This window comes from Hippichthys cyanospilos, chromosome 17, assembly GCF_059441005.1.
Source record: "Hippichthys cyanospilos isolate Australia breed blue-spotted pipefish chromosome 17, RoL_Hcya_1.0, whole genome shotgun sequence".
Classification (NCBI taxonomy): domain Eukaryota; kingdom Metazoa; phylum Chordata; class Actinopteri; order Syngnathiformes; family Syngnathidae; genus Hippichthys; species Hippichthys cyanospilos.
In genome coordinates, this window is record NC_142385.1 from 16,512,263 (window position 1) to 16,536,124 (window position 23,862).

General features: G+C 53.2%; 1 protein-coding gene across 3 annotated transcripts; it reads left to right on the forward strand.

Moving 5' to 3' along the window:
* adamts14 (ADAM metallopeptidase with thrombospondin type 1 motif, 14) lies at positions 1 to 23,591 on the forward strand. Of its 3 annotated transcripts, none has more exons than XM_088439100.1 (23): positions 1 to 491; positions 1,630 to 1,677; positions 1,758 to 2,155; positions 7,939 to 8,095; positions 8,953 to 9,128; positions 11,992 to 12,075; positions 13,546 to 13,702; positions 16,022 to 16,127; positions 16,503 to 16,646; positions 16,736 to 16,868; positions 16,950 to 17,063; positions 17,322 to 17,470; positions 17,884 to 18,056; positions 18,124 to 18,257; positions 18,373 to 18,496; positions 18,690 to 18,770; positions 19,429 to 19,592; positions 19,672 to 19,837; positions 19,936 to 20,068; positions 20,153 to 20,363; positions 20,731 to 20,863; positions 21,279 to 21,377; positions 21,463 to 23,591. In XM_088439100.1, the coding sequence occupies exons 1-23, from the start codon at positions 413 to 415 to the stop codon at positions 21,966 to 21,968; spliced, it is 3,669 nt and encodes a 1,222-aa protein (XP_088295226.1). In that variant the 5' UTR covers positions 1 to 412; the 3' UTR covers positions 21,969 to 23,591. The 3 variants fall into 3 exon arrangements, with proteins under 3 accessions (XP_088295226.1, XP_088295228.1, XP_088295227.1); XM_088439102.1 differs by having other exon boundaries at positions 13,546 to 13,693; XM_088439101.1 differs by having other exon boundaries at positions 1,633 to 1,677.
* Positions 23,592 to 23,862: the final 271 nt, after the last annotated feature.

A 23,862-nucleotide genomic window follows, 5' to 3' on the forward strand; every position in this document is an offset into this window, starting at 1 on the left:
GCGCTGCTTTTAGTGGGCCGCACAAACGCACGCACGCACACAAGCGCGCACTCGCAGACTTTTGGCGTGCGCGTGCGCGCAGCACTCTAGCAGATGTCGCCGCAGCGGGAGCGCCGTTGAACTTTGTGAAAAGTTCTCCGACTGCAAAAGGACTTTGTCGCTCCTGCTTCCCCGCTCGGTTGTTTTTGCGCGCGCGCGTGGTCCGTCAGTCCGCCATCCGGCCGTCCCCCCTCCCACACGGATGGCCCAGAGTCGGTCGGGGGGGCTCAGCACAGGCCGCCGAGAGACTCGGGCGCCGGGACGAGCCGCCGCGTCCTCGCCGGCGTTTCGCCTTCGCCACTTTGCGCGGTGAAAACAAAACAAAGGCAAACAACAAGGACGAGAAGAAAAAAGGAGCAGCCAAGCCTCCGCTATGGGGTGCGTGCACTTTCTCATGTGCTTTTCACTCAGTCAACTTTTGCTGGAGCTTGCTTTTGCTGCATGGACGTTGGGTGAGTTGCTTTTCATTCCATGCCAAGATCTTTGCAACATCTGTCGTCTCTAACGCTCGGCTCGGCTGGCCTCGGCTCGTCAAAAAACAGGAGGGCGAAGGAAAAAAAAAAAAAAAAAAAAAAAGCCGACATGCATGAAGGTCCGGATAAAGGTGCAAGCCCTTTCGTCACCGTAGCGTCATCGGCGGTCCGCTCGCCCGAGATCGAGTTTAAGTGGCGAAAAACGAAATGAATGGTACCCAAACGGGAGCCGCCTGTTAACTAATTAGACCAGTGGGTCCTCACCTAGGGCTCCGTGAAAGAATTTGGCTTCTTCGAACTACTGTATATGCATAGTTTTATATCAAAGTGTGAAAGTATTCATGACTCTTCAACCGTGCAATCAATTCCGCAACATTTTGAAAAATGTAATCATTCTGTCAATACCTTTTGTGTCCACAATTGCTGGCCAACGAGGCAATGAAGCCAGCAAAGCTAAAGCCGCATTTAAGTACAGTATAAGTATTCATAGTATAAGTACTTTTTTTTTGTATTTTTTGTATTGGATGGAAAATACTGTAATTTGCACGTTGCTTTCAACTTTTAAGTGTTGTTTGGTTTGTTTTTCATTTGTTGTTGGCATTCCCTGTAGCGCAGCTCCATCTAGTGGAAGCGTAAGGCAATCGCAGCCACGACTGTACCTTCTATCCTATGTGCCTTATAACGCGCCGCACCCTCTATATGATAACACTTTTAAAATAGGCCATTCATTAGCCTTATAATACGATACATCCGAAAATACGGTACCTTTCGACAAGGAGTCACATCCAATCATTTTTATTTATGTATTTTTTTGTTTGTTGCGCCATCGGAAGTATGTTAGGTAAGCAAGACAAGAGCAAATTTACCCATTTTCACAAAATCATATTTTGCGACTAATTTGAAGAATGAGCAAATGGAGAAGTTTATGGCGCTATATTAGATTAGGAAAGGTCAGCTCCCTGCTTAGCTAATTCAAATCTAGTCAAGTTAGCAGACATTAATTAGCTAGTTAGTGAAAGATTGACAAATGACGCGACCGTGTCCAGAGAACCACGTTTTGGCGCAGATCTCTCTCACACAGCAAATCTTCCATTTCTACTAAATTGCATTTTTCCAGCAGAAGGCCCGGATACACTGGAGCCGCGGTTCGCTGCAGGGACGCACGGTGAGCGGCCGTCAAGTCGGCGCCCATCAGTACCGGTTTGGTACCGTAATCGTGACGGATTGTTTGGATCCTCCCCCCAGAAAAACTCTCGGGCAAGTTAAGCGACTACAGCCTCATGGTTCCGTTCAGCAGCGACTCCCGCGGCCGCTTCGTGTCTCACGCGCTGTCCACGGACGAGGACGCGAGCAGAGGTCGGCGAAGGAGGAGGAGGAACCGGCGGGCGGCCGGCCCCGGCCCCGACCCCGACCCCGACCCCGACCCCGACCCCTTCCTGTTCTTCAACGTGACCGTCTTCGGCAAAGAGCTGCACCTGCGGCTGAGGGCCAACAGGAGGCTGGTGGCCCCCGGGGCCCGGCTGGTGTGGCAGGAGGACTTCCGGGCCGAGGCGGAGGAGCGGCTGCACGCCGACTGCGTCTTCACGGGCGACGTGAGCCACATGCCGCGCGCCAGCGTGGCCGTCAGCAACTGCGACGGGCTGGTAAGCTGCGCCTCGCCTCGCCTCGCCTCGCCTCGCCTCGCCTCGCCTCGCCTCGGGGGAGGTCACTCACGTGTCAGGAACGAACACCCATAAACAGCTTCCGGCGCTCGATGAGTCACATAGATCCGAGGTCTCCATACCCACCGGTAGCGGGCCACGTGGGCGGCACCCGCAATCCTGACGTTTTGGAAATGATTGAGTCGACCCTTCGAGAGTTGATTCGCTTGCGCTTTGTTTGGCTCGATCTCTGCTTTTTGGCGCCCCCTCTGGCCGCGCTTGGGATTTCGTTTTGTAGTGAGGAAATTGTGGAAAAAAGGAAAAAAGTGAGCGTCGAATTTTGCTGCAGTACATTACAAGTTAGCTTGCCGTACAGCCAGCAGGCCTTGGGGGAGGTTACTTTGCTCACATTACGCAAAGCAATTTCCGTTTCCGCTAGATCCAGATCAAGGCGCTGATACGGGACTTTGTTTTCGTTGGACTCCTTGTTGTGTCGGAAGTAGCCCGGGAACCAAAGGACGGACCTGAGCTCGCAAAAATAAAAACAGCCCGAGCCCATCAATCTGAGCTCTGGTGAAGCTCCAGATCAAGGTCTTTTTGTTTTTTTTTCAATTCATTCCCGTATAGCCGTCTTTCAAGTAGCGTGCTAGCAAAGAAAACGGCGGTCGGCCGGCTGGCCAAACGGCAGGCCTCGACGGAGGTTAAGCGGAAGCCAAACAAGGGCCCCGTTGAATGCAAGTGTTTGCGTTTTTCAAAGGCTTGATGCAAATAGAAGTTGATGAAGCACAACGTCAAGTAGCGCCCACGCCAATTAGCTCCAAGAGACGAGATGTTTCACCGCGTGCGGTCTTAATGAGCGCTCACAGCAATTAGCGCCCAGCTGAGATCCAGATGGCTTTTGCTACCGTTACTGCTACCGCCCCAAGTTCCGCGCCAAATCGCTTCTCCTCCACGTACTCCTCCATGCCGTTTTAGCAACTTCGGGGAGCTTCTTTTCCTTTTGGTTCTTTTCCGTTCCTCTCCATGCCATTCCTTTGCTTTCCTTTCGTTCCGTTCCCTTCTTTCTGTTTTCTTTCCTGTCTGCTCCTCTCCGCTCAGATCCACGAATCCAAAGGGGAGATTCGCCACCCCAAAGGAGAGATTTGACGTCAAGTCGTATCCGGCCAGAGTCCTACCCATAGGAATGGTGAAACCCGCTCGCGCGGAACAAACAGCGACTTGGCAGAACTAAGAAAATCGAGCTTTTGCCGAGGTGAAATTTGCAAAATATTGGATTCGCGCGTTGACGTGCGGCGCCTGGAAATGGCACGCCGAGGCGCGTGAGAAAACTCGGGCGGAATGACGGGCGCGAGGGGAAAATAACAGCCATGCCTCGTACGTAACTCGCTTCCTAAATTGTCCGAGGTAGACGTTCGGCGAGGCCCGATTGTCTTTTCCTAATCTTCATCTCGATCGTCTGCTGCGCTCGGCCTTTCGCGCGGCCAAAGGTCAAGTCCTACCCGATCGGCAAAAGGATCGCGCCGTAATCCTCAGCTGCCTCCCGTGGCTTTCCGCGACACCGCCGGCCGCGGTCAAGCACCATTTTTTTCCTCGCCTTCCGGCGTATCGATCGCATTTGCGCATTTTCAAGACGGAAGTTAAATGTCAAAGTGAAGTTCGAGCACCCCGACCTGAATTGGCTTCAATTTACGTCCTATTTACCGCATTGAAACGAATCCAAATCCCGATTCGTTCCAGGCCCCGCAAAACCTGTGTTGTCTTGCGTTTTTGTTTTTTTTGTTTTTTTCTTCAGGGGATATTGGCTGCGATGTGCCTTGTGTTTTATGGGAAATGACACATTGTAAATGTCAGCCCGTTAACGCAGCGAGGAATGGACCGCGCGCCTTTCCTTTTCCACGACTCTTATCTCCATATCCCCGTCGATGCTGATTTACCGGCCGTCCAAAAGTGGCGTTTATTTATCCGGGCATTCATTGGACTGATAGTTATCGGGGAGCCGTCCGTCCGTGTCCCTTCATTCATTCGTAGATCCATTCAACCACCCGTTGGTTGGAACGGTCCAACCATTCATCCACGTATCGGAGTATTTGGTCGTTCATTGTTTTGATTTGCCCGCCCGTCCATGGACATGTTATCCAGTCGGGTCGCTTTGCGCCATGCCGACTCAAAGGGCTTCCCAGCTGAAGAGAACATCACAAATACACAAGAGCGTTTTCCCATCTGGGGAAAACCTTGCGAAAGGAGCGCCCTTCCAGGCTCAACGGCTTGCACTAGATGCCCGCTGCTAAAATCAGCGCCGTTTGTACCCGTCGGGCCGGCCTTCGGCCAAATCCGTCCAAGCGTCCGTCCAAGCGTCCGTCCATTCACCCCGTCCGCCGACCCCCCGCCGGCCCCCACGCGCCAGCACACGTCGGCCTTCAGGAATTCTCCTCCCGCTCCCCTCAGGCCCGGGCCGCCCCTCCCCGAAGCCCGAGGCGGACCGGCGGACGTCTGGTTCTGTTTACGCTCCGGCTCCGCTCTCCAGATGTTGCCTCGCTTTCCGCCCCCTGATGAAATGCGGAGGAAGTCTTACTTGGCATTTCCTGCAAGCCGCTTCTGGCCTCCGCTCTGCTGCGGAATGAAAATCTGCCTTTGTGGGGACCGGTCTTCTTTCTTTGCCTTCTGGTGGCCCGCCGAGCATTCGCAGATATCGCGAAGGGTGGACGCCTCTTTTCTTTTCCTTTCTTTTGCCGAGGGTGACTAAAAGGCTCCGTTTTCCGATCGCGAGCACCTTCCGAACCCTGTCGATTGGCCAAATACCGCCTGTTAGAAAATGGAAATCGTCTAGGGCTCTGCTAGTTTAACTTCATCTAGCACCGTGGTTCTCTCTTTTTTTTTTTTTTAAGTGTACTCCCAGCAAAGTACTTTTTCGGCCCGCTACCACCAAACCGCCGCAAAAGAATGAACGAGATGACCAATAAAATACTGCGAATCCGCCGCGCCTTATACAGCGCATAAACCGCCACTTTTCAATTTTCATCCATGAATAAATAACAATCGCCAATGTTTACCTGTTCATTTATAAATGTATTTTTTGCAATTCAATTGTTTTGTAACACCCTGTTTGAAATTGATCTACTGTATATGCTCTATATCTGAAGCAATTTATTTGGGGACTTGGCACAAAAAACATGAATTAATTCATTTTTAAAATGAATGCAGAAATCAACAAAACAATATATCTCTTTAATCTCTTGATTCCTCTTGGCATTGATCCACTTTCCTTTAACGTAATCAAGAGGCATTTTCCTATTCGGTACTTTTCACAAATCATCTATATGCTCCATTTCTGAGGGAAAGTTTGACTCATCTGATTGTTTTGCTGCCATTCCCTTTGGCGCAGCTCCCCCTAGTGGGTGCATAACGCAAGCCCAGCCACTACTGTAGCTTCTATTCTACGTGCCTTATAATGCGCTGCGCCCTACATATGAAAACGCTTTTAAAATAGGCCATTCGTTGCAGGTGCAACATATGGTGCGGAAAACTATATATACTCGGTGTATGTATATGTATGAATTTGCTCTCCATTTGAGAAGAGAAACGTTCCATTGCCATTACATGCTTGAAGGTGCCTCAGAAAGTCGGATTTGTCAGTAAAGCCGCGCAATAGTGCGGTAAACGGCGCCGTCGACGCCGAGGCTTGTCCGCGTTAAACAGAGACTTGTTGTTTGAGGCGGTGACCAAGCCAGCTGACAGTGACGAATACACGAACAATGGCGCGGCGGAGACGCGGCGCGCCGTCGTAATGGCTCGACTGTTGAAGTGCTTGAGTGGGAGGACAGAGAAAGAAGCTTTTGTTGTCACTGTTTTGACAAGGTCCGTTCCATTGTCAACAGATGTATTTCCTAACATCTCAAATTGGGAAAATGTGTGGCCTCCCCCACGGCCTAGACACACACACACACACACAAGCGGACGCATGATTAGCTTCAGGCGCGAGCGCGCCGTAATGGCATAAGCACTCGGAAAAGCAGATTTTTCCCAGCGCGGCTGCTCCCACCTTGTCATCTAGGTCGTCCGGTTGCTCCGCCTCCTCAGACCGAGCCCACCTGCGCGCGCGGGAAGCCTGCGGGCAAGGCGCGGGCGGGTCCGACTAATCCCGGGGAAAGGCTTCCCCGGAGCGCCGGTTATCATTCGAGCGGGCTCGGGAGCCCAGATAAGCCGGAGACGGGAAATGAGACGCTTTGTCCGGGGTCCGGTCCGAGATGACGAAATCCCGTGAGGCGTCTCGTCGGCGAGCTGACGCAACCTGGATACGGGACGCGGTTCGCTCAACCTGGTCGCACGTCAATGGTCGCCACCTTTTCGTCAAGTCCGTCCGTATGGCTCTGAATCGGCGCCGTCTCAATGGGCTTCACGGGTGAAAAGAACCTCATAAATACACAACAGCATCCCTCTACAAAGCTCTCCCGCAAGGGGAAGGGACAACTTGAGAAAAGCTTCAGAAGGGAGCGCGGGCTCAACGTATCAAAGACCCCCTGCACGTACAAGGCTTTATACGCCAACTGTGTTTTCTCAACTATGAGGCACACCCGCACGGATGTGTAACAGAGCCGCCGTTGTAGCTTCTATTCTATGCGTCTTATAATGCACTGCCCCCATATCTGAAAACACTTCAAATAGGCCGCTCATTAAAGGTGCGCCTTATACTCCGATTGCGCCTTACCGTATGCGAAATATGGTTATTTGCCAGTTGCCTTCAAATTTAAAAGCTTTTTTTGCCAAAGCAACAAGCGTTTGTTGCTGCCAATCCCCCTTTGTCTTGAAGTATTGTTCAGATACTGCTAGTACTTTCCACAAATCAGCTTTATTCCTCATTTCTGATTTGACTGACTTATCTGATTGCTTTGTGGATGTTGCATTTAGCGCAGCTCCATCCGGTGGATGCATATCGCAAGCCCAGCCGCTACTCCAGCTTCAATTCTACGTGCCTTATACAGCACACAAACCGAGAGTTTTCATTGTTGAGGGACAAAAAAAAAAATGATTGCAAATGTAAATTCTTCAATATTTACCTCTGCATTTCAGTTCTAAACGTGTATTTTTCAATTAAATTTTTTGCAACACCCACATATGCTTGAATTTTGAATTTATATGGGGACAAGGTGCAGAAATTTTGTAAAAGAAAGTGCTATTTTATCAAATAAACACAGAAAGGTTTTCAATGGAATTGAAATTGAATATTGAATTGAATTTTAATTCTTTTCTTTGAATATCTTGATTGGTCTTGGCATTGATCCATATCGTCTTTTCATGTCACCAGGAGGGATTTTTTTCCCCTTTCTGCAAATCGGTTTGTGTCTTCGTTTGACTGACGTGATCTTTGCGGGCACCGCGTCGGTGACCCCTGCCCTTCGGCTTCAGTAACTAAGCTGCAGTCATGGTAACAATTCTTCTCTTTTTGAATAATTGCCGCACTTAACCTGCGCTTGAGTGAGAAGGATGAAAAAAATGATGATGACAAATTGAAAGAGCATCTGCCATCCCTGAAATGTGCAGCTCGATTGGGAGCGGACGTTCCAACAAAAGGGAACGCGGCCGCCTGCGTCATCCATTCAATTTCGATTCCATTTATTGATAAACCCCTCGAGATCAACCATCTGGTTTTCACGGCCCCGGCGAACCCTCCCAAGCTCCGCCCAAGCTCCGCCGAAGCGCCGCCGAAGCGCCGCCGAAGCTCCTCCGAAGCTCGCGGCCAACCCTTTGGCCCCTACTTGAATCCCTCTTTTTTTTTTTCGACTCTCCAGGCCGGCCTGATTCGCACAGACAATGGCGAGTTCTTCATCGAACCTCTGGAGAAAGGCCGGCAGGACGCCGAGGCCAAGGGCCGCGTGCACGTGGTTTACCGCCGCTCCGCCGTCAAGCGCGAAAGGGGCCAGAGCGGGGAGCAGCTTCACAATGAAGGTGAGGCCTTATTTTTCAGAAAATAAAACGTTCTGACCCACATTCACAGAGCTTGTCAGAAAGGTTCCAAAGAATGTTGAATCGATTCCATGTGCTTCGCACCGCCGTTTACTGAGGTCTTGCTCTTTTCACCTTTACGTGCTTGGCCCGCGTTTTCCACCGGCAGTTACACAGCATAGAACTTAGAAACGTAAAATGGATATCAGCTAACATCCACCCGCAAAAACGCATATGTAACATAGCTCTTTAGGCTGCCGCGTCTGATGTTAGCGTGGTTGGCTCTTTAGCGAGTGGGGCGAACGACCGCGCGGGAAGCGCTTGCGTGAGCGCAAACTGAACTTAACTGATATGCTCAAAAATTCTAAAAGTAAGTCATATTTCTTCCGTGGACGAGTGAATGATGCCTAGTTCGCTGGAAATGTCAAATCAAAACGTACAAATGAAACATCCTAAAAAGGTGTCACCCTCTGCACTTTTCACCAACACTCCAGCACCATCTCAGGGCAAACAAACAAGTCAAGCGCATTCATATTGTCAATTGCTACAATCAGTGGTCATTCATTTCAAGGATTTCGGAGCTTTTCTAATATTCTTTACACGATAAATTTCCGTGATTACGATAATGCCATTCTAATATGTAATTGCTCACGTTTTTCACGTACTTTATTGATATGCATTGAAAGGGTTTAGGAGCGTTTTTGGGGGTTTGGAACGGATCAGGCTATTCACATGTAAAAAGCACCTCTACTTCCCGAATGAATGAATTTTGTAAGTCGAGTATGTAAATTGCGGCTCCGCGGGCGATAGAGGCGTCGGGTGCATTTTGGCGCTAACGGGTCGGTCTCCTCACACGCCAGTGTCCGACTTTGGGATGGCGTCGCTCCCGGCGGGCGTGGCCGCGCTGCAGCGGGGGCGGCGGCACGCCAAGAAGGACGACTACAACATGGAGGTGCTCCTGGCCGCCGACGACTCGGTGGTGCGCTTCCACGGCAAAGAGCACGTCCAGAACTACGTGCTGACCCTCATGAACATCGTGAGTGGGCCGGCGCCCTCGCGCGCGGCGAAGGCGCTTTTCCTTTCCTTCCAAAGGCCGTTTACGGATTACGGCCGAGGTTACTCGAGCGCCTCGGTTACGGACTCCGGCGGCTCCCGTCGCCGTAATCTCCTTACGTGTCCCAAATCCCCCGAGTCAGATTTTCACGGGGCGCCGGTGTCGCTCGGTAACAGTTACCGGCCCCCCGGCCCGCGCGCCGGCCCGATAAGCCGCGGCGGCCGGCCCAATTAGAAAGTTGAGCGGCGGCCGGGCGGCGGGCGGGCTTTGTCTTGCGCTACGGCGGTGGGAAGCCGCGCCGATAATTATGAGCGTTTGACCTTCAGATCGCTGGCTTGCCGAAGGCCGCGGAGAACACGCCGCCGCTCTCCGCTTCTTAAACCCACCCCGGGCCCAGCCGTTGCTAAAATACTGCCAGAATGTAGTGGGAGAAAATGAGCCACAGATGGTCCAAATATTAAGAATGGAAGCTGCTATGGAGTTTGTTCTCCTGATGCGGGGTGTCAGCCTCGATTTAGCTCATGAGGCGCCTAGAGGAAAATCCATTGCCAAGCGGGATCATAAAATATATAACATTAACCACTTCTAATGTATTATTCTTTTTTAATACTGGAGGCCGGGACCGGCCCGTGGGCCGTATGTTTGACGCCGAAGAATCCGATGGATTGTAGGGAAAAAAATGACGCCCCGCCCACCGGACAGAGAGAAAAAATTGCGGCTTCTAGTCCGAACGTTACGGTATTTGATGTGATTTTTCACAAAAGAAACACGTTTGAAAAAGGGAAGCAAAGCAAAAAGGAAACGTTCATTCTCTACTTGTCGGATTCCGCTGCGTGCGTGTTTGGACACGCGCGCTCCTCCCGGCTTTGCAATCATGGGAGCGCGGCGGGCCCCGGAGGACATTGCTTGTGGAGAGGGAGACTTCAACAGTTGCGAGCGAGGCCTCTGCTTCTTAAAGGCGACGTCGACTCAAAACCCTTCACATATACACGGACCGTCCCTCGTTTTTGCCGCTTAACGCTTACCGGAAGTCAAATCGGAGTGAAGCCCGCAGCTGAGCAAACATGATCAAAATCAGAGTTTACCCTCGAAATTGCAGTTCATTACAAAAGAAATGCGCAACGCTCCGGCGCAGCGCCGCTCTTTCCTGCTGCTGAGGGAGACGGGCCCTCCCGCCAGATACGCCATTGGCTGCTGGCTCCAGCGTGGACCAATGAGGACAGGAGTGGATGCAACTCCGAGGCGGGTGTGGATTACAACTCCTGCGCTCGTCCATTTCCTGTTTTATTCGGCAAAACTTTCAAACATTTTTGACAACTTTGTCCGCCGCCGTGTTTTTTTTTTTTGATCTGGCGGGTCACGCCTCGCTGTTGCCAGAGATCCGGTTGTCGTGAAATTTTCTCGTTAAGGGGAAAAAAAAAAATCCTCCTAAAATCTTTAGGCCCGAAACAACATCATTTATTTATTTATTTATTTTAGTGTAAGTGACAAGTCAAGTAGTACACAACCAAGTAACGATGAGCCAGACAGGAAAAAGCCAGAAAGGAAAAAGCCACAACGAAACGCTTTGGAAGATTGAGAAGAGGAACAAAACAGACATCAACACTGTGGTTGCAATATGAAGAAGATGATTGTACGTGTAGGTTGATTCTATGATTTCAATCATTTTTACCGTGCCATTTGGTAATATTTCTTGTTGGTTTTCGCTCACATAAATGCAGTTTGAATCTTAGACTTATTGCGCAATTTTTTGGGACTCCAAACATTCGCGCTGGGACCCGTAGCTTTTTAGTGTCGCGAGTTTCCCGAGGCAAAACGCTCCCGTTGATCCCCCGTCAAAAGAACATGAGCTCAAACGGCTTCAATTTTGCCCCCGTGTCTCGAAGCGAATTCTTTCGGGAGAGACCGCGGCTTATTTTTTTTAATTTATTTATTGATTTTAGATCGAGGGCAGAGGCTGACATTTATTGGTGAAGTTGCAAAAATCGCATTCCGGGACAATAGCGGGATGTCTGTGGCCGTCAAAAGAATGATGAAAGAGCTCCGCTTGGGGCTCGCCGCTGACTCGCTAGCCCGTTTTCGATCGGCGCGGGATGTCATTGTTGGCTCCGCCTTTCAGACTCATCTCCTTCCACTCCGCGTTGCGTTCCTTCCAAGAATTGCTTTTCAAAGCTTTTCAATTTCGACAGATGGTTGAATATCATCGACCCGGCTCCGATCTCTCCGGTCCATTAGAGACGGCGTTTGAGAAGCCGCCGGCCGTTGCCTTTCGCTCTTACGCAAAAGAAGCAAACCACTGGCAAATACTGGGCCTTCAACCTCGCTAGCGCAAGCATTTTCAAACGTAGCCGTCGGCCCAATGCTAAAAACGCAGCATTTTTTCTCCATAATGGAGTCGATACCCCGCCGCCTCAAGGGACAAAATGCCGAGCAGGCCTACCAGCGAAACCTCGAAGCAACCGCTCCACTCTCGAGTTGACATTACAGAGACCGTTAGTACTTTTGATACACAAAGATCACAAGCTTTGTTAGCGAGAACATAAACAAACATATTTTTCAAAGACTTTTGGACAATTACGCATAACCCTAAGAAATGAAGCTCAAACAACGGTCGGAACAAAATCTTGAATTTGAATTGTACGGATCTCAGACCCGCTTGGGTCCAATCGACCCGAGGACCTCGTTGGCGTACTTAGCAAACAAAGCTAACCCCAGAGGGGCCGCCGGCGCATACTGAGCATAGCAGGGGCAGGGAACATCTCTGGGGGCGGGCCTTCCTTCCTGGCGTCACAGCTCTGTCGCCGTGTCAATCAAATGCTGTCCTCCGTGTCCTCCCTTCTTCCAGGTTGATGAAATCTACCACGACGAGTCTTTGGGAAACAGCATCAACATCGTCCTGGTGCGCATGATCATGGTCGGGTATCGACAGGTAGGACAAAAAACAAATGCCCGGCGCTCGATAGGAAAGTAGTACCGCGATTCCCCAAATACGACACACGAAATGAAGGCCAGGCGTCCTATAAACACAAACTGAAATTTCGTTGTGTATTTGTTGATTTGTAAAAAATTGGCAAGCCTTTCAGCGCAGTACCACTTTGTGCCACAACACGCCGGGCAGCACCGAGCTCGACTGGAAGATCCGCAACCGAGCCGCGTGGGTCGCGCCGAAACGAATGATCTTTTGGAACGGATTTAGTTTCTCCTTTAAGGCTCGATTCATTTTGATTCATCTTTTGTTTGGCTCGGTCTTTGTTTTCGGGCGCCGCCTCTGGCCGCTCTCGATATTACGATTTGCAATGAGGAAGGACGGAAATGCCTGCTTCTCGCCATTGAGGATTTCTTTTCCTCACGGCGACGATAAGAAGCTTTAGTTTTCCGTATTTCGGTCGTTCCCGCGGTTCCAAACGGCCAGGACTCGCTGCGGCCTTATGGGTTGACGTTCCAAGTTGGCAGCTGCGCGCTTCCTTCTGATGATGTCGGTGAGCATGTGCCCGCCTCCGGCATCCTTTTTGCATTATTCATCGGATGAAATCATATAGTTTGCCTCGGGGCCGCAGCTCACCACGATTTACCTTTCATCTGTCCGTTTCTTTTGAACGGAATGACGGATTGCGGGAAAAAGAAAAAAAAAAGGCACTGTATTCATATGCAGGTGTGTTTGGATGCTCATTGCTATGCAAACGTGTAGTATAATGTACTGCCAGGCCAATTCAAGTTAAGATTTGCGCTTAAATGTTAACATTTGCTGAAGGGGTATCGATTTTGTCTGTGTAAAAAAATGGAAACGTATTTACAGTGACTGCTGCAGGCGGGGGCGGGAAATGGTTTCTCCTTCCTGGCGGGGGGCTTTGCAAAAGCTAATTGCGAAGCACTGTCCTAAAAGATAGAAAGAAAAGGCCAAACGGCCGACTGTACACCCCACTTCCCCGTATCCCCCGGTTGCTGGCCGCCGCCTAATCAGCCGCCTTGGCTTTTTCCCTTCTTGTTGTCGCAGCCGCCAAACAGCGAGGCGCTTTGCCGCCGCCTCTTTGACGATTTCAAAAGCCGCACGGCCGCAAATATTGCCGCTCGTTAATTTCAACTTTTTCTGCTCCGCCTCACGCTTGCACACAGGCGAGCGTGGGCTGATGATAGTACAGCTGATATTGGCGCTGGATATGGCTCAGCCCCCCCCCCCCCAAAAAAAAAAAAACTATTGGGTCGTACTGGAAGAATCCGCAGTCCCATATCACTACTTGCCGATTTTATAGCGAGCCCCGCCACTCTAGTGGCTTCTCTTCTATGCGACTTATAATGCGCGCCTTTAATCTGGAATCACTTTTGAAGCGGGCCATTCGTTACGCCTTAAAATCCGGTGCTGGGAAAAGGCCTTTTGTTTTGTGTTTTCGGCGGCGCGCAGTCCATCAACCTGATCGAGCGCGGCAACCCGTCGCGCAGCCTGGAGCAAGTGTGCCGCTGGGCCAGCACGCAGCAGCGCGCCGACCCCGACCACGCCGACTACCACGACCACGCCATCTTCCTCACCAGGCAAGATTTTGGTCCCGCAGGTATGCAAGGTACTGTATTCTCCGCTCGATCGAGGCCTGTGCAGAGCGCCCGCTTCCGCTCGCGTTTACGCGCGGGGCCGGCGTCAGGTGGAGGTAAGGGCCGACCCGCGCGCTTGACCTTTCGCTGAAACGCCCGCCACAAGCGTTTTAACTGCGCCAAATTTGGATTCTGTAAAATCGGAGAAGAAAAACACTTTTACAAGCCAAGCTCAAAGTCTCATGATTTATACACCAGTTTTCATTTGGAAATGGAGCAAATTTCATTCATTTACAAACACAACCATCTAAAAATGTATTTGAGTCTTTGCGAAAAGATTTACTTGATGCATAGCGCGCGGGATTTAGCGAGCGGTCAACGAACGGCATGAGCGGCGCTGTGGAACGCCAGACCGGAGCCCCCTTCCACAGTGAAAAAAGTGGAGGGTCCCAGTGTTTTTGGCACGGTGTGAAAAATCAGAAGCATTTCTCCCAGGAAAGTTTTGCTCCAGGTCTAAAAGTTCACGTACGTGCCAGGTCTGCCCGCCCTCAACAAAACTCCACTCCGTTTGATCCCTTGGCGCGCACGCGTCACCTTTTAGCCGGCGGGCCGGCGCCATTTTCAGCCGCTTCCCCGCCCGGGCGCAATAGAACATTGCACCGGCTTGTCAAAGTTTGACTTTAAGGCGGGGACAAGTTCTGAACTTCCCTGGAGAAGCCTGGCGCCCCTTCTTGGAAAAGCTTTCCCTCGAATGACTATTTTGCTCCACGTCAAGGATGAACGGCGACCGTTCAAACAAATGTCTGTCGTCGAAATCGTTGATTCGCGGCAAACCCAAACATTATATAATTATATAATAATTATATAAGCCCGAGGCCAAAGCTATCAAATTCCGTGCGACAAATTCTCATTAGTCAGCTGTTATCTGCTTTGTCATGAAGCCATTTAGCTGCTTATTGCCTTTTTTTTTTTGGTCATATGAAAGTATCATTTATCTCGAGGATAAAGTCAACGATGACGCAAATTAGAAAAGTTGAACGATCTAGTCCTCCCTTTGGTCAAATTGCCGGAATATTTCAAGAAAAACGGGCCATCTTCTTAGCAACGCTCAATATTGTTTTTTCTGCTGCTGCATCGTCGTCGGCGCCGCGCGGCTTTCCTGCGCAGGGCGAAAATGCCCGCTTCCTTCTATACTCTAATCTTTTCATACACTTGCCGGAGAAAAGCAATTGGTATGACGCGCACGAACCATCACTCCGTTCTTCCATCAATTGGAGCATTATGGCAGCAAAGGAAAAAAAACCCAAAGCGCCCGAATGGTATCGACATGGACGCCCGGCGTCGGCTTTTGCTTTTTCTGCTTTTCAGCCGCATGCCAAAAACAGCTCCCAAGCGGCATCGCTGCACACCTCTTGATCGAGTTGATTTATGTCCCGCCGCTTCGCTCCCTCTGGTTTTGGCTCCTTTGCCCGCATCGTCGTCGGCGTCTCGGCTATCGGCTTGAAAAGCGGCCTGGCTTTCTCCTCCGTGGGCGCGAACGCGCTGCTCTCGGGGCCACTTCGCCTTTTTGCTATTAGGTGTCCGACTCCGGTTTCCCGCTTTCCCGCACGTTTTCCGCCTTTCCCTCTCAAACGCGGCCCGTTCAAACGATCCGGATCATTTTCGAGCTCCCGCTAATAAGCTCGTCGCTTGAATCGGGTGCGTCGGGGAGAGAAAAGCAGAAAGCGTGCGGCGCACCGGCCCTCCGGGGCCGGATTTCGACACCTACCTCCGGTACCGGATTCGAACGCTGAGCTTAATAGCAGGAGCTTGAGAATGATCCTAATCATTTGAATGGGGTGTGTTTGAGAGAGAAATATGAAGCGTGCCGGCCCTTCAGGACAGGAGTTCAACACAGTACATGTGTATGCCATGCGAGCACCAGAATCATGAATTCAAGGCACATCAAGTAAAACACCATGGGCTAAGCCTTTACTCATTTATGCATGGAGTCAGTTGACCTTGCGCGATGTCGGCGTAGGCCAGACGTGTCCAGAGCCGGTCGGCCAGAGCCGGTCGGCCAGAGCCGGTCGGCCAGAGCCGCCGCCCCGCGTCTATTTGACCTTTCCGTTCTCCCAACACGCCGGATTCAAACCATCGGCTCACCTGCAAGCTCGGCGGAAGCCCCATAACCATCCCGATCGCGTGGGGAACCTGAAAAACGCGCGGGACGCCGGCCCGCCGGGACCGATTGTCCTTTGCGACCGGGCCCGTGTTAGTCGGCCGCCGCCGTGCGAAAAGCTCCGCCGCGTCGAAGAATGCGGACGCCTTTCCATGGCGAGCGGCGCCTTGAGCCCTTTGTTGTTGGCCAGGTTACGCGCCGGTGACGGGCATGTGCCACCCGCTGAGGAGCTGCACGCTCAACCACGAGGACGGCTTCTCCTCCGCCTTCGTGGTGGCCCACGAGACCGGACATGTGTGAGTGGCGCTTTTGCACAGGCTTTTCAGGCAGCGGCCTAAGTTTGGATTGCTTCCAAAATCTTCACTTTATTATTTGTTTTGGGTGTTTTTTTTTGTTTTTACTGTATGGAGTAATTGTCAAATTGTTCACATAAAACTCTTTCCGTGATATTTTGATTGTTATGCCCCAGTGTAATTCTAATATGTATTTCTCACTGTTTTCGATGCATTTTAATAATTTAATAATATTGATCGAAAGGGTTTAGGAGCGTTTGGGGGGGCTCGGAACGGATTAGGCTAACTGCATGTAAAAAGCGCCTCTACTTGCGAAAATGACTTTGGGAAGGAAGGACGTAGAAGTAGCAGCGTATTTGGGGTTGTGCTGTGCGGCAGGCTGGGAATGGAGCACGACGGGCAGGGCAACCGCTGCGCCGACGAGACCAGCATGGGCAGCATCATGGCGCCGCTGGTGCAGGCCGCCTTCCACCGCTACCACTGGTCGCGCTGCAGCAAGCAGGAGCTCGCCCGCTACATCCAGTGCGTGGCCCCGCCCCCTTCCCGCCCGGCCCGGCCCGGCCCGGCCCGGCCCGACGTCGGCTCCAGCTTTTTTCCGTGTCGCCCCGCAGCTCCTACGACTGCTTGCTGGACGACCCCTTCGAGCACAAGTGGCCCAAACTCCCGGAGCTGCCCGGCATCAATTATTCCATGGACGAGCAGTGCCGCTTTGACTTTGGCGTGGGCTACAAGATGTGCACGGCTGTGAGTGCCCAAAGAAACGGCGCGCGGCGCGCGGCCCTCGGCGCGGAAGCTAACGCGGGTCTCGGCTGCGCCATTTGCCAGTTTCGCACGTACGACCCCTGCAAGCAGCTGTGGTGCAGCCATCCCGACAACCAGTACTTCTGCAAAACCAAAAAAGGCCCGCCGGTGGATGGGACCGAATGCGCGCCCGGAAAGGTCAGAAAAAACGATGACGAAGGTGTATGCGCGCGCCTATACGTGCGCAGTATACACGTAAATACAATTCAAAAATAAGTTCAAATATTGCGTGGCATGCTTTTGTAGATGCGCACGACCGAAACGATATCGGGGACACTTTTGATCCATTTTTGTTTCTTGGCCCTGGCATTTCTCGTGAATTCTGATGGCGAGAAATGTGAGGCTGCAAAGGGGCCGACGGCGCCGCTGAACGTTTGTGCTTGCGTGCTCGTGCAGTGGTGTTTCAAAGGCCACTGCATCTGGCGCTCCAGCCAGGAGCCTCAAGGCCACGACGGCAGCTGGAGTTCCTGGTCCAAGTTTGGCTCGTGTTCGCGGACGTGCGGGGGCGGCGTGCGCTCCCGCGGCCGCCAGTGCAACGACCCCCCGTGAGTGGCCCGCCGTGACATAGCTGTAGCTCGCCGCTGCTGTTTTCGGCTCTGCCCGGCTGCGTGATATCATCCCATACTATGCAGACACCGCCTCATTTGGACTTCTGTGGTACGGTGGTTTCTTTTTCCTCAACGCGAGAAAGCCACCGTACCGCTGCTTCAAAGCCTCAGCTCCGAGCCGATAGGATAGCTCGGCGAGGCGCGTTGCGCTGCGTTCAAGTCCCGTGTTACTATGGGAAAAAATGGCATCGCCGGGTCATTCGTTTGTACTCTGACGCCACCGTTTTAATGCAGTATCGGTACCGTGTTTATTTTCCACGCTGTGAGGCGCCCCTAAAAGCCTCGAATTTTCTCCAAAGCTGCGCCTTGCACGCCGCATAAAGCTCGGGGGGGACGTGTGTGTGCGCCAGGCCGGCCTACGGCGGGCGCGAATGTCCCGGCTCGGCCTTCGACTACCAGATGTGCAACACGGAGGAGTGCGCCGGCCCTTACGAGGACTTCCGCGCGCAGCAGTGCCTCCAGAGGAGCAACAAGTACCACGACAACGTCAAGCACACCTGGCTGCCTCACGAGCACGCCGACGGTGAGAGCCGCGCCGCCACGCGCCGCGTCGCGCCGCCGCCGCGTCACGCCGCTTTTGTCGCCGGCAGAAAGCCGCAAGTGCGAGCTGAGCTGCAGGTCCAAGGAAACGGGCGAGGTGGTCTTCATGAACCAGGTGATGCACGACGGAACCCGCTGCAGCTACGCCGACCACTTCAGCGTCTGCGCGCGAGGCGAGTGTCTGGTACGTGCCGTTGTGTCGCTGTTTCGTTTTGACTTGGCGCCCGCGGGATCTGACGCGGCGTCGCGTCTAGACTCTGACCCCCCTTCTTTTGATTTTGTTTTTCTGCTCCGGGCAGCACGTGGGCTGCGACAAGGAGGTGGGCTCTTACAAGGAGGAGGACAAATGCGGCGTGTGCGAGGGCGACAACTCCCACTGTCGCACCGTCAAGCTGACGCTCAGCAAGACGCCCAAAAAGAACGGTAGCCCCCGCCTGCGCCTCGGCTCTCGGTGGGCGTGGCTCATTTTTCTTCTCACGCGCGAAACTAGCCCTTTCCCACCGCGGGAGAAAGTGCTATCGAGCCAACAGAGCAACGGGTCAATCGGCCGAAAGGCTGCCCGATACCCCTCAAATGATTGAATGATTTTTCGCAAGGACTAAGTGTGTCTCCGTAGGGATGCTGAAAATGTTTGACATCCCGGCGGGCGCCCGGCACATCGTCATCGAGGAGAACGAGACCTCGCCGCACGTCATCGGTGAGAAGACGGCCTTTCTCGGGTTACGTCGTCGAAGCCGGACGGGCCGGGAATCAAACGCGCGATCGCGCAAAAGTCCGAATTCCCCGATGTAATGGTGACGGGGCCGTTAAGCGACCGCCTGCCGCTTCGCTTTTCGTTTCCGTGCCCAAACCTTCGTTTGAGGTCTCGCGCTTTTTGTTTTTCGTCTCCTTTTGCCGTGAAGGTCAGCGGCTATTTTATCTGACGTCAGTCCGGACCTTTGCGTTAAGGTGACGGGGCTCCGCGGGTCTCACGTTCCCACAATTATGGGTAACATCTTGGGCATCCTGAAACGCTTTGGCTTCTCTTCCCAATGAATACAAGGCAAATCGTAGGAAAACACCAGCGCCCCAAATCACCCTCCAATTTATTTCTTGGGGCGGCTGATACGGAGGAATACAAATTCCAAACTACGGTGACGGGCACACGCATCGCGTTGAGATTGTTTTGCCGCAGCTTGTGCACTATTTTGACCATTTTGGGCTCATTTGTTTCCGCGTATTTTAACAACGGGACGCCTCGTGATCTGCACTTTGTTTTCGAGGAAAGGGCCTCTTGTCGAGCTTGTCACGGAAAGCGTCCCGTATTTGTTTCCAAAACACGTCACGGAACGGCCGTCTGTTTTCTCGCCCGACAGCGGTGAAGAACCAAGCCACGGGCAATTTCATCCTGGAGGCAAAAAGCGAGGACGGCGAGAACAAAACCTTCATCGAGGACGGTCTGCAATGGGAGTACGGCCTCCGGGACGGCAAGGAGACGCTGCGGACGCCGGGTCCTCTGCGCCAAGGCATCTTAGTGCTGGTCGGTCGGCGGAGGGCGCGCGCGCGCGTCCCGTTTCCCCTTCCCGTCGTGACGGAATTCCGCCGTCGACCCCCGCCAGGCGGATCCCCGGGCGGACCGAGCCGAGATAAGCCTGACGTACAAGTACATCATCCACGAGGACCTTCTGCCTCTCATCACCAACAACAACGTGCTCCTGGCAGAGCTGGACTCGTACGAGTGGGCGCTCAAGAGCTGGTCGCAGTGCTCCAAAGCCTGCGGCGGAGGTGGGTCGCGCAAACGTCACGCCTCGACTCAATCGTGAACGGTCAAGAAGGGGTCGGGCGGCCAATCCGGAGCCACGACTTAGCCCGTTATCCCTCAGGCATCCAGTACACCAAATACGGCTGCAGGAGGAAGAGCGACGGGCGCTTGGTGCACCGCAACTTGTGCGACGGCAACAAGAAGCCCAAAGCCGTCCGCAAACGCTGCAACGTCCAGGAGTGCAGCCCGCCCGCGTGAGTGGCCCTTCGCCGCGCCGTCCTTCGCGGCCGGCCGGCCGGCCGGCCGGCGGGGACCGACGGGCGTCCCCTGTCCCTCAGGTGGGCGGCGGGCGAGTGGGGCGCCTGCAGCAAGACGTGCGGCAAGCAGGCCTACCGGAGCCGAGCCGTGCGGTGCCTGCAGCCGCTGCGCAACGGCACCGGCCGCCCCGTCCACAGCAAGCACTGCGCCCCCCTCGAGCGCCCCGAGCCCAAGCGGGCCTGCAACCTGACGGCCTGCCCCGCCCAGTGGAGGACCGGCGCCTGGTCGCAGGTCAGACGCGCGTCGGGAGATGCGTGCGGGCGCGGCCAGCCTTTACAGTATCAATGCTCGGGGGCCACGTGGACGCAGAGATAGATTGAAACTGGCGCTAGCTAGCTAGCTAGCAACTATATCCAGCTACGTGTGTCCAGCTCGCTGGCGAAATAGACAAACGCACAGAGAAGGATAAAATGAGTCTTGGGCCACGTGGCTCAAGTCCGGGGGGAAAAAAACTCTCGCACGTGCCTAGGCCACATGCTTTCAGATGAACTGCCCCAAAAAAGTGCCCCTAACCCCCGGTTATGTTGCGGCTCAAACTGACCTGTTTGAAAGTTAAATGTTGTGGTTTTTCCATACCCCCGTTTCGCTTTCTCCGCAGTGCTCGGTGAGCTGCGGCGAAGGCATCAAGCAGAGGCAGGTGGTGTGCAAGACCGGCGACAACGCGACGGGACAATGCCCCGGCCAAAAGCCCCACGACGTGCTCATCTGCAGGCTGGCCCGTCCCTGCCCGGGTTGGCTCACTCGCACAAACGCGCCTGCTATCCGATAAGTCGGCCGCTCCGCTCGCACTTGGGGTATTTGACGGCGCCCGCTCATGAATGGCCAACGGGTTGACCAAATACGGCTCCATGGAGCGAGCGAATGTGCTTTCTGCTCGGTTAGCCTGATGCGGTTCCCCGTAAGCGGCCGCTTCATTGAGCGCACATGGCTCCGTTTAGTCACTAAAGGACGGTTTCGTCCAAGCGGCTCCCGAAATTCCGTCTTCGGGCTCATTTTGCCAGTCGCTAGCAAGCTCCAGATACAATTCCACGTTAGCGTCTTCGGACTCGTTTTGCCCGACGCTAGCTAGGTCCAAATCCGACTCCGCGCTAGCGTCTTTTGAGCTCATTTCGCCCGACGCTAGCAAGCTTGCGTTATTTGTTCCAGGACACCCGGCGCCCCCTTTCGGCTTGGAGAACGTGACCATCGGGGACGAGGCCTTGCAGGAAACGGTCTCTTCCCACCCCGGGCTTCAACTGGCGTCGAGTAAGAAGACGCAAACCTGCCCTCCGTCACAGCGCACACGCGGGCGGACGCCCCCGCCCTAACGCCCGTGTTCCGCTTCCCTTAGATGAGGCGTGCCAGGGGGACAAATCCATCTTCTGCCAAATGGAAGTTCTGGCCCGCTATTGCTCCATCCCGGGCTACAACAAGCTCTGTTGCGAATCCTGCAACAAGAACTTGGCCACGATGCCTCCCGACCTTTTCGACGCCACCGAGGCCTCGGCCCAACCCCGTACCTCCGCCCTTACGCTCGGGCCCCCGGGGCCCGCCGTCACTCGCGGTCCGGAGCCGACTACTTGGACCCCCGCCGGCCGAACCCCCGCCGCCCGGACCCCCGCCGGCCGAACTACCGCCGCCCGGACCCCCGCCGGCCAAACTACCGCCGCCCGGACCCCCGCCGCCCGGACCGTCGCCGCCCGAACCCCCGTCGCCACCGCCGAGCCCAGGCCTCGTCTACCTCCGGGCGACGCCTCCCCCGAGGCGCGCGGGCCCGACAGCACTTTAGGCCCGCTCGCCGCCCAAACCAAAAGGAAGCGTTTGGGATCGGAGAGCAGCTCCAGCCGCCGCCGCTGAAGGGCCCAAAGCCACGCCGTCTGCTGCGCTCCAAAGGGTAGTCGACGTTTTCGACCGAGCCGTTTCCTCGGGCCGGCGACGCTTACCTCACGCGACCTCCAAAGAGTCCCGGCCGCGGGGCGCCTCCGTCCTCGGCGCCGGGAAACGTGACGGACGGCCGCGCGGGTTCCTCGGCCTCGGTCGACGGTACCCCAATGCGGCGCGACTACTTGTGACCTCGTCTTGCGAACGCCCGCCGTCTACTTTTCTGGACGCGGACAAAAGCGGCCTCTTCTCCTTTCGCTCCTTCAAAAGTCGAACGGCCGAGCGGACCTCAAGCTCTGAAAACTTGAGCGCCGCGCTTGTTGACTGTATCTTCAACGCTTGACCTCCGGAGCGTGGAGCCGACCTGCGATTTGGCAAACCGGGGCGCTGACTAGACCTCCAGCCCGCAAAGCTGACCACCTACGGAACTTGACCTTGGTGGCGCCCGTTGGATTCCCGCTCCGGCGCCGACCGGACCTACGCCTTGGCGGCGGCGAGTAGGCTTTCCCGACAAACCCTCCCGCTTAGCGAACCGGAGCGCGCGCCGCTCCCCGAGCGCCGACTGCAACCGGCGCGATTGCCGGAGCGGCGACGGCGCGTCGGCGGGGTTCCCGCTCCACTTCCGCTCCGCTCGGCCGTTTGGGGGCCGAATTTGGTGCTGCTAAATTGGTTAGCGAATCCCGCGCGACGTTCCCGACGGGAAGCCTCGCGACTTCTTCGTCCCCGGTGCTCTTTCTTTTGACGTTCAACGCCGACGCTCGGAAAAGAGATTTTTTTGTAACTAATGACTCCTTTTTCTTTTTTTGCTAATAATGTATATAATGTAAATTTTCAGAAGGGCGGCGCCGCTACTGTGGAGGAAACATTTTTGATGAGCAAAGTCGTTTAAACTTGCTTGTAGGTCACGGTTGTCAAACTCCGGGCCCGGGGGCCAGATCCGGCCCACCGCCTCGTTTTACGTGGCCCGTGCAATGCGAAATATAACTTCAAATTTCTAACTCAAATATCAAATATGCATGTTTTTCTTCAACTCTTACCCATTTTTTTCTGACCAATACCGCTTTTGAAGTACAGGTTAGAAAAAATGTTCCGAAATGAGCGGAAAGGTTATTATAGTTGTTTTATGATTTTATACGCGTCTGCCCCCCCCCCATCATACTACATGTCCGTACTCCATTGGATGATGGGGACAATTGCTGTGTTTTTAGCATTTAGCTAACTCTTGGGCCAATCAAAAATGTTTAGTCCACATTGGCAGCGCAATGTCAGGTACAAGGAAAGAAAAATCGTGAACAAACTCAAACAAGCGCTTTGTGTGTTGGCTGAGGTTTTCTTCTTTTTTTTCTTGTATAGTTGCTGTATATACAAAAAGCTTAAAGTTGAATATTTATTGACTTTTTACCACAAAGTAAAAAGCTGCCAAAAAAAGCAAATGAGCTTTCTTATTCTATTTGTGATGTAGTGTCCATAATACCGAGACGCCGCAGCATCAGCCGTCATTTAAACGCGAAGAAGAGAAGAAAAATAATGGCACGCAAAATGGATGTGTAGTACAATACATTGTCGTTTTTTTTGATAAAGCCTGACTACACATGGTCATTTTGTTGTGACTTACTAAAGACTGTCATTTGTTTGCAAAAACCCTTACTATAGACTGTTTTATTGTGAAAAAAAACCTTACTATAGACTACCGTTTTTTGTGAAAAAAAAACCCTTACTATACACTGTTTTTTGTGAAGAAAAAAAGCCTTAATATAGACTCATTTTTTTTTTGATAAAAAATCCTTACTATAGACTTTTTTTGTTTATGAAGAAAAAAATCCTGGGTTTTTTTTTTTTGTTTAAAAAAAGCCTTACTGTCTTTTTTTGC

Coding starts and splice junctions, on each gene's coding strand:
- adamts14 (XM_088439100.1), top strand. CDS start 413: ATGGGGTGCGTGCACTTTCTCATGTGCTTTTCACTCAGTCAACTTTTG. Junction 492..1,629: donor TTTTGCTGCATGGACGTTGG/GTGAGTTGCTTT, acceptor GCATTTTTCCAG/CAGAAGGCCCGGATACACTG. Junction 12,076..13,545: donor TCATGGTCGGGTATCGACAG/GTAGGACAAAAA, acceptor GGCGGCGCGCAG/TCCATCAACCTGATCGAGCG.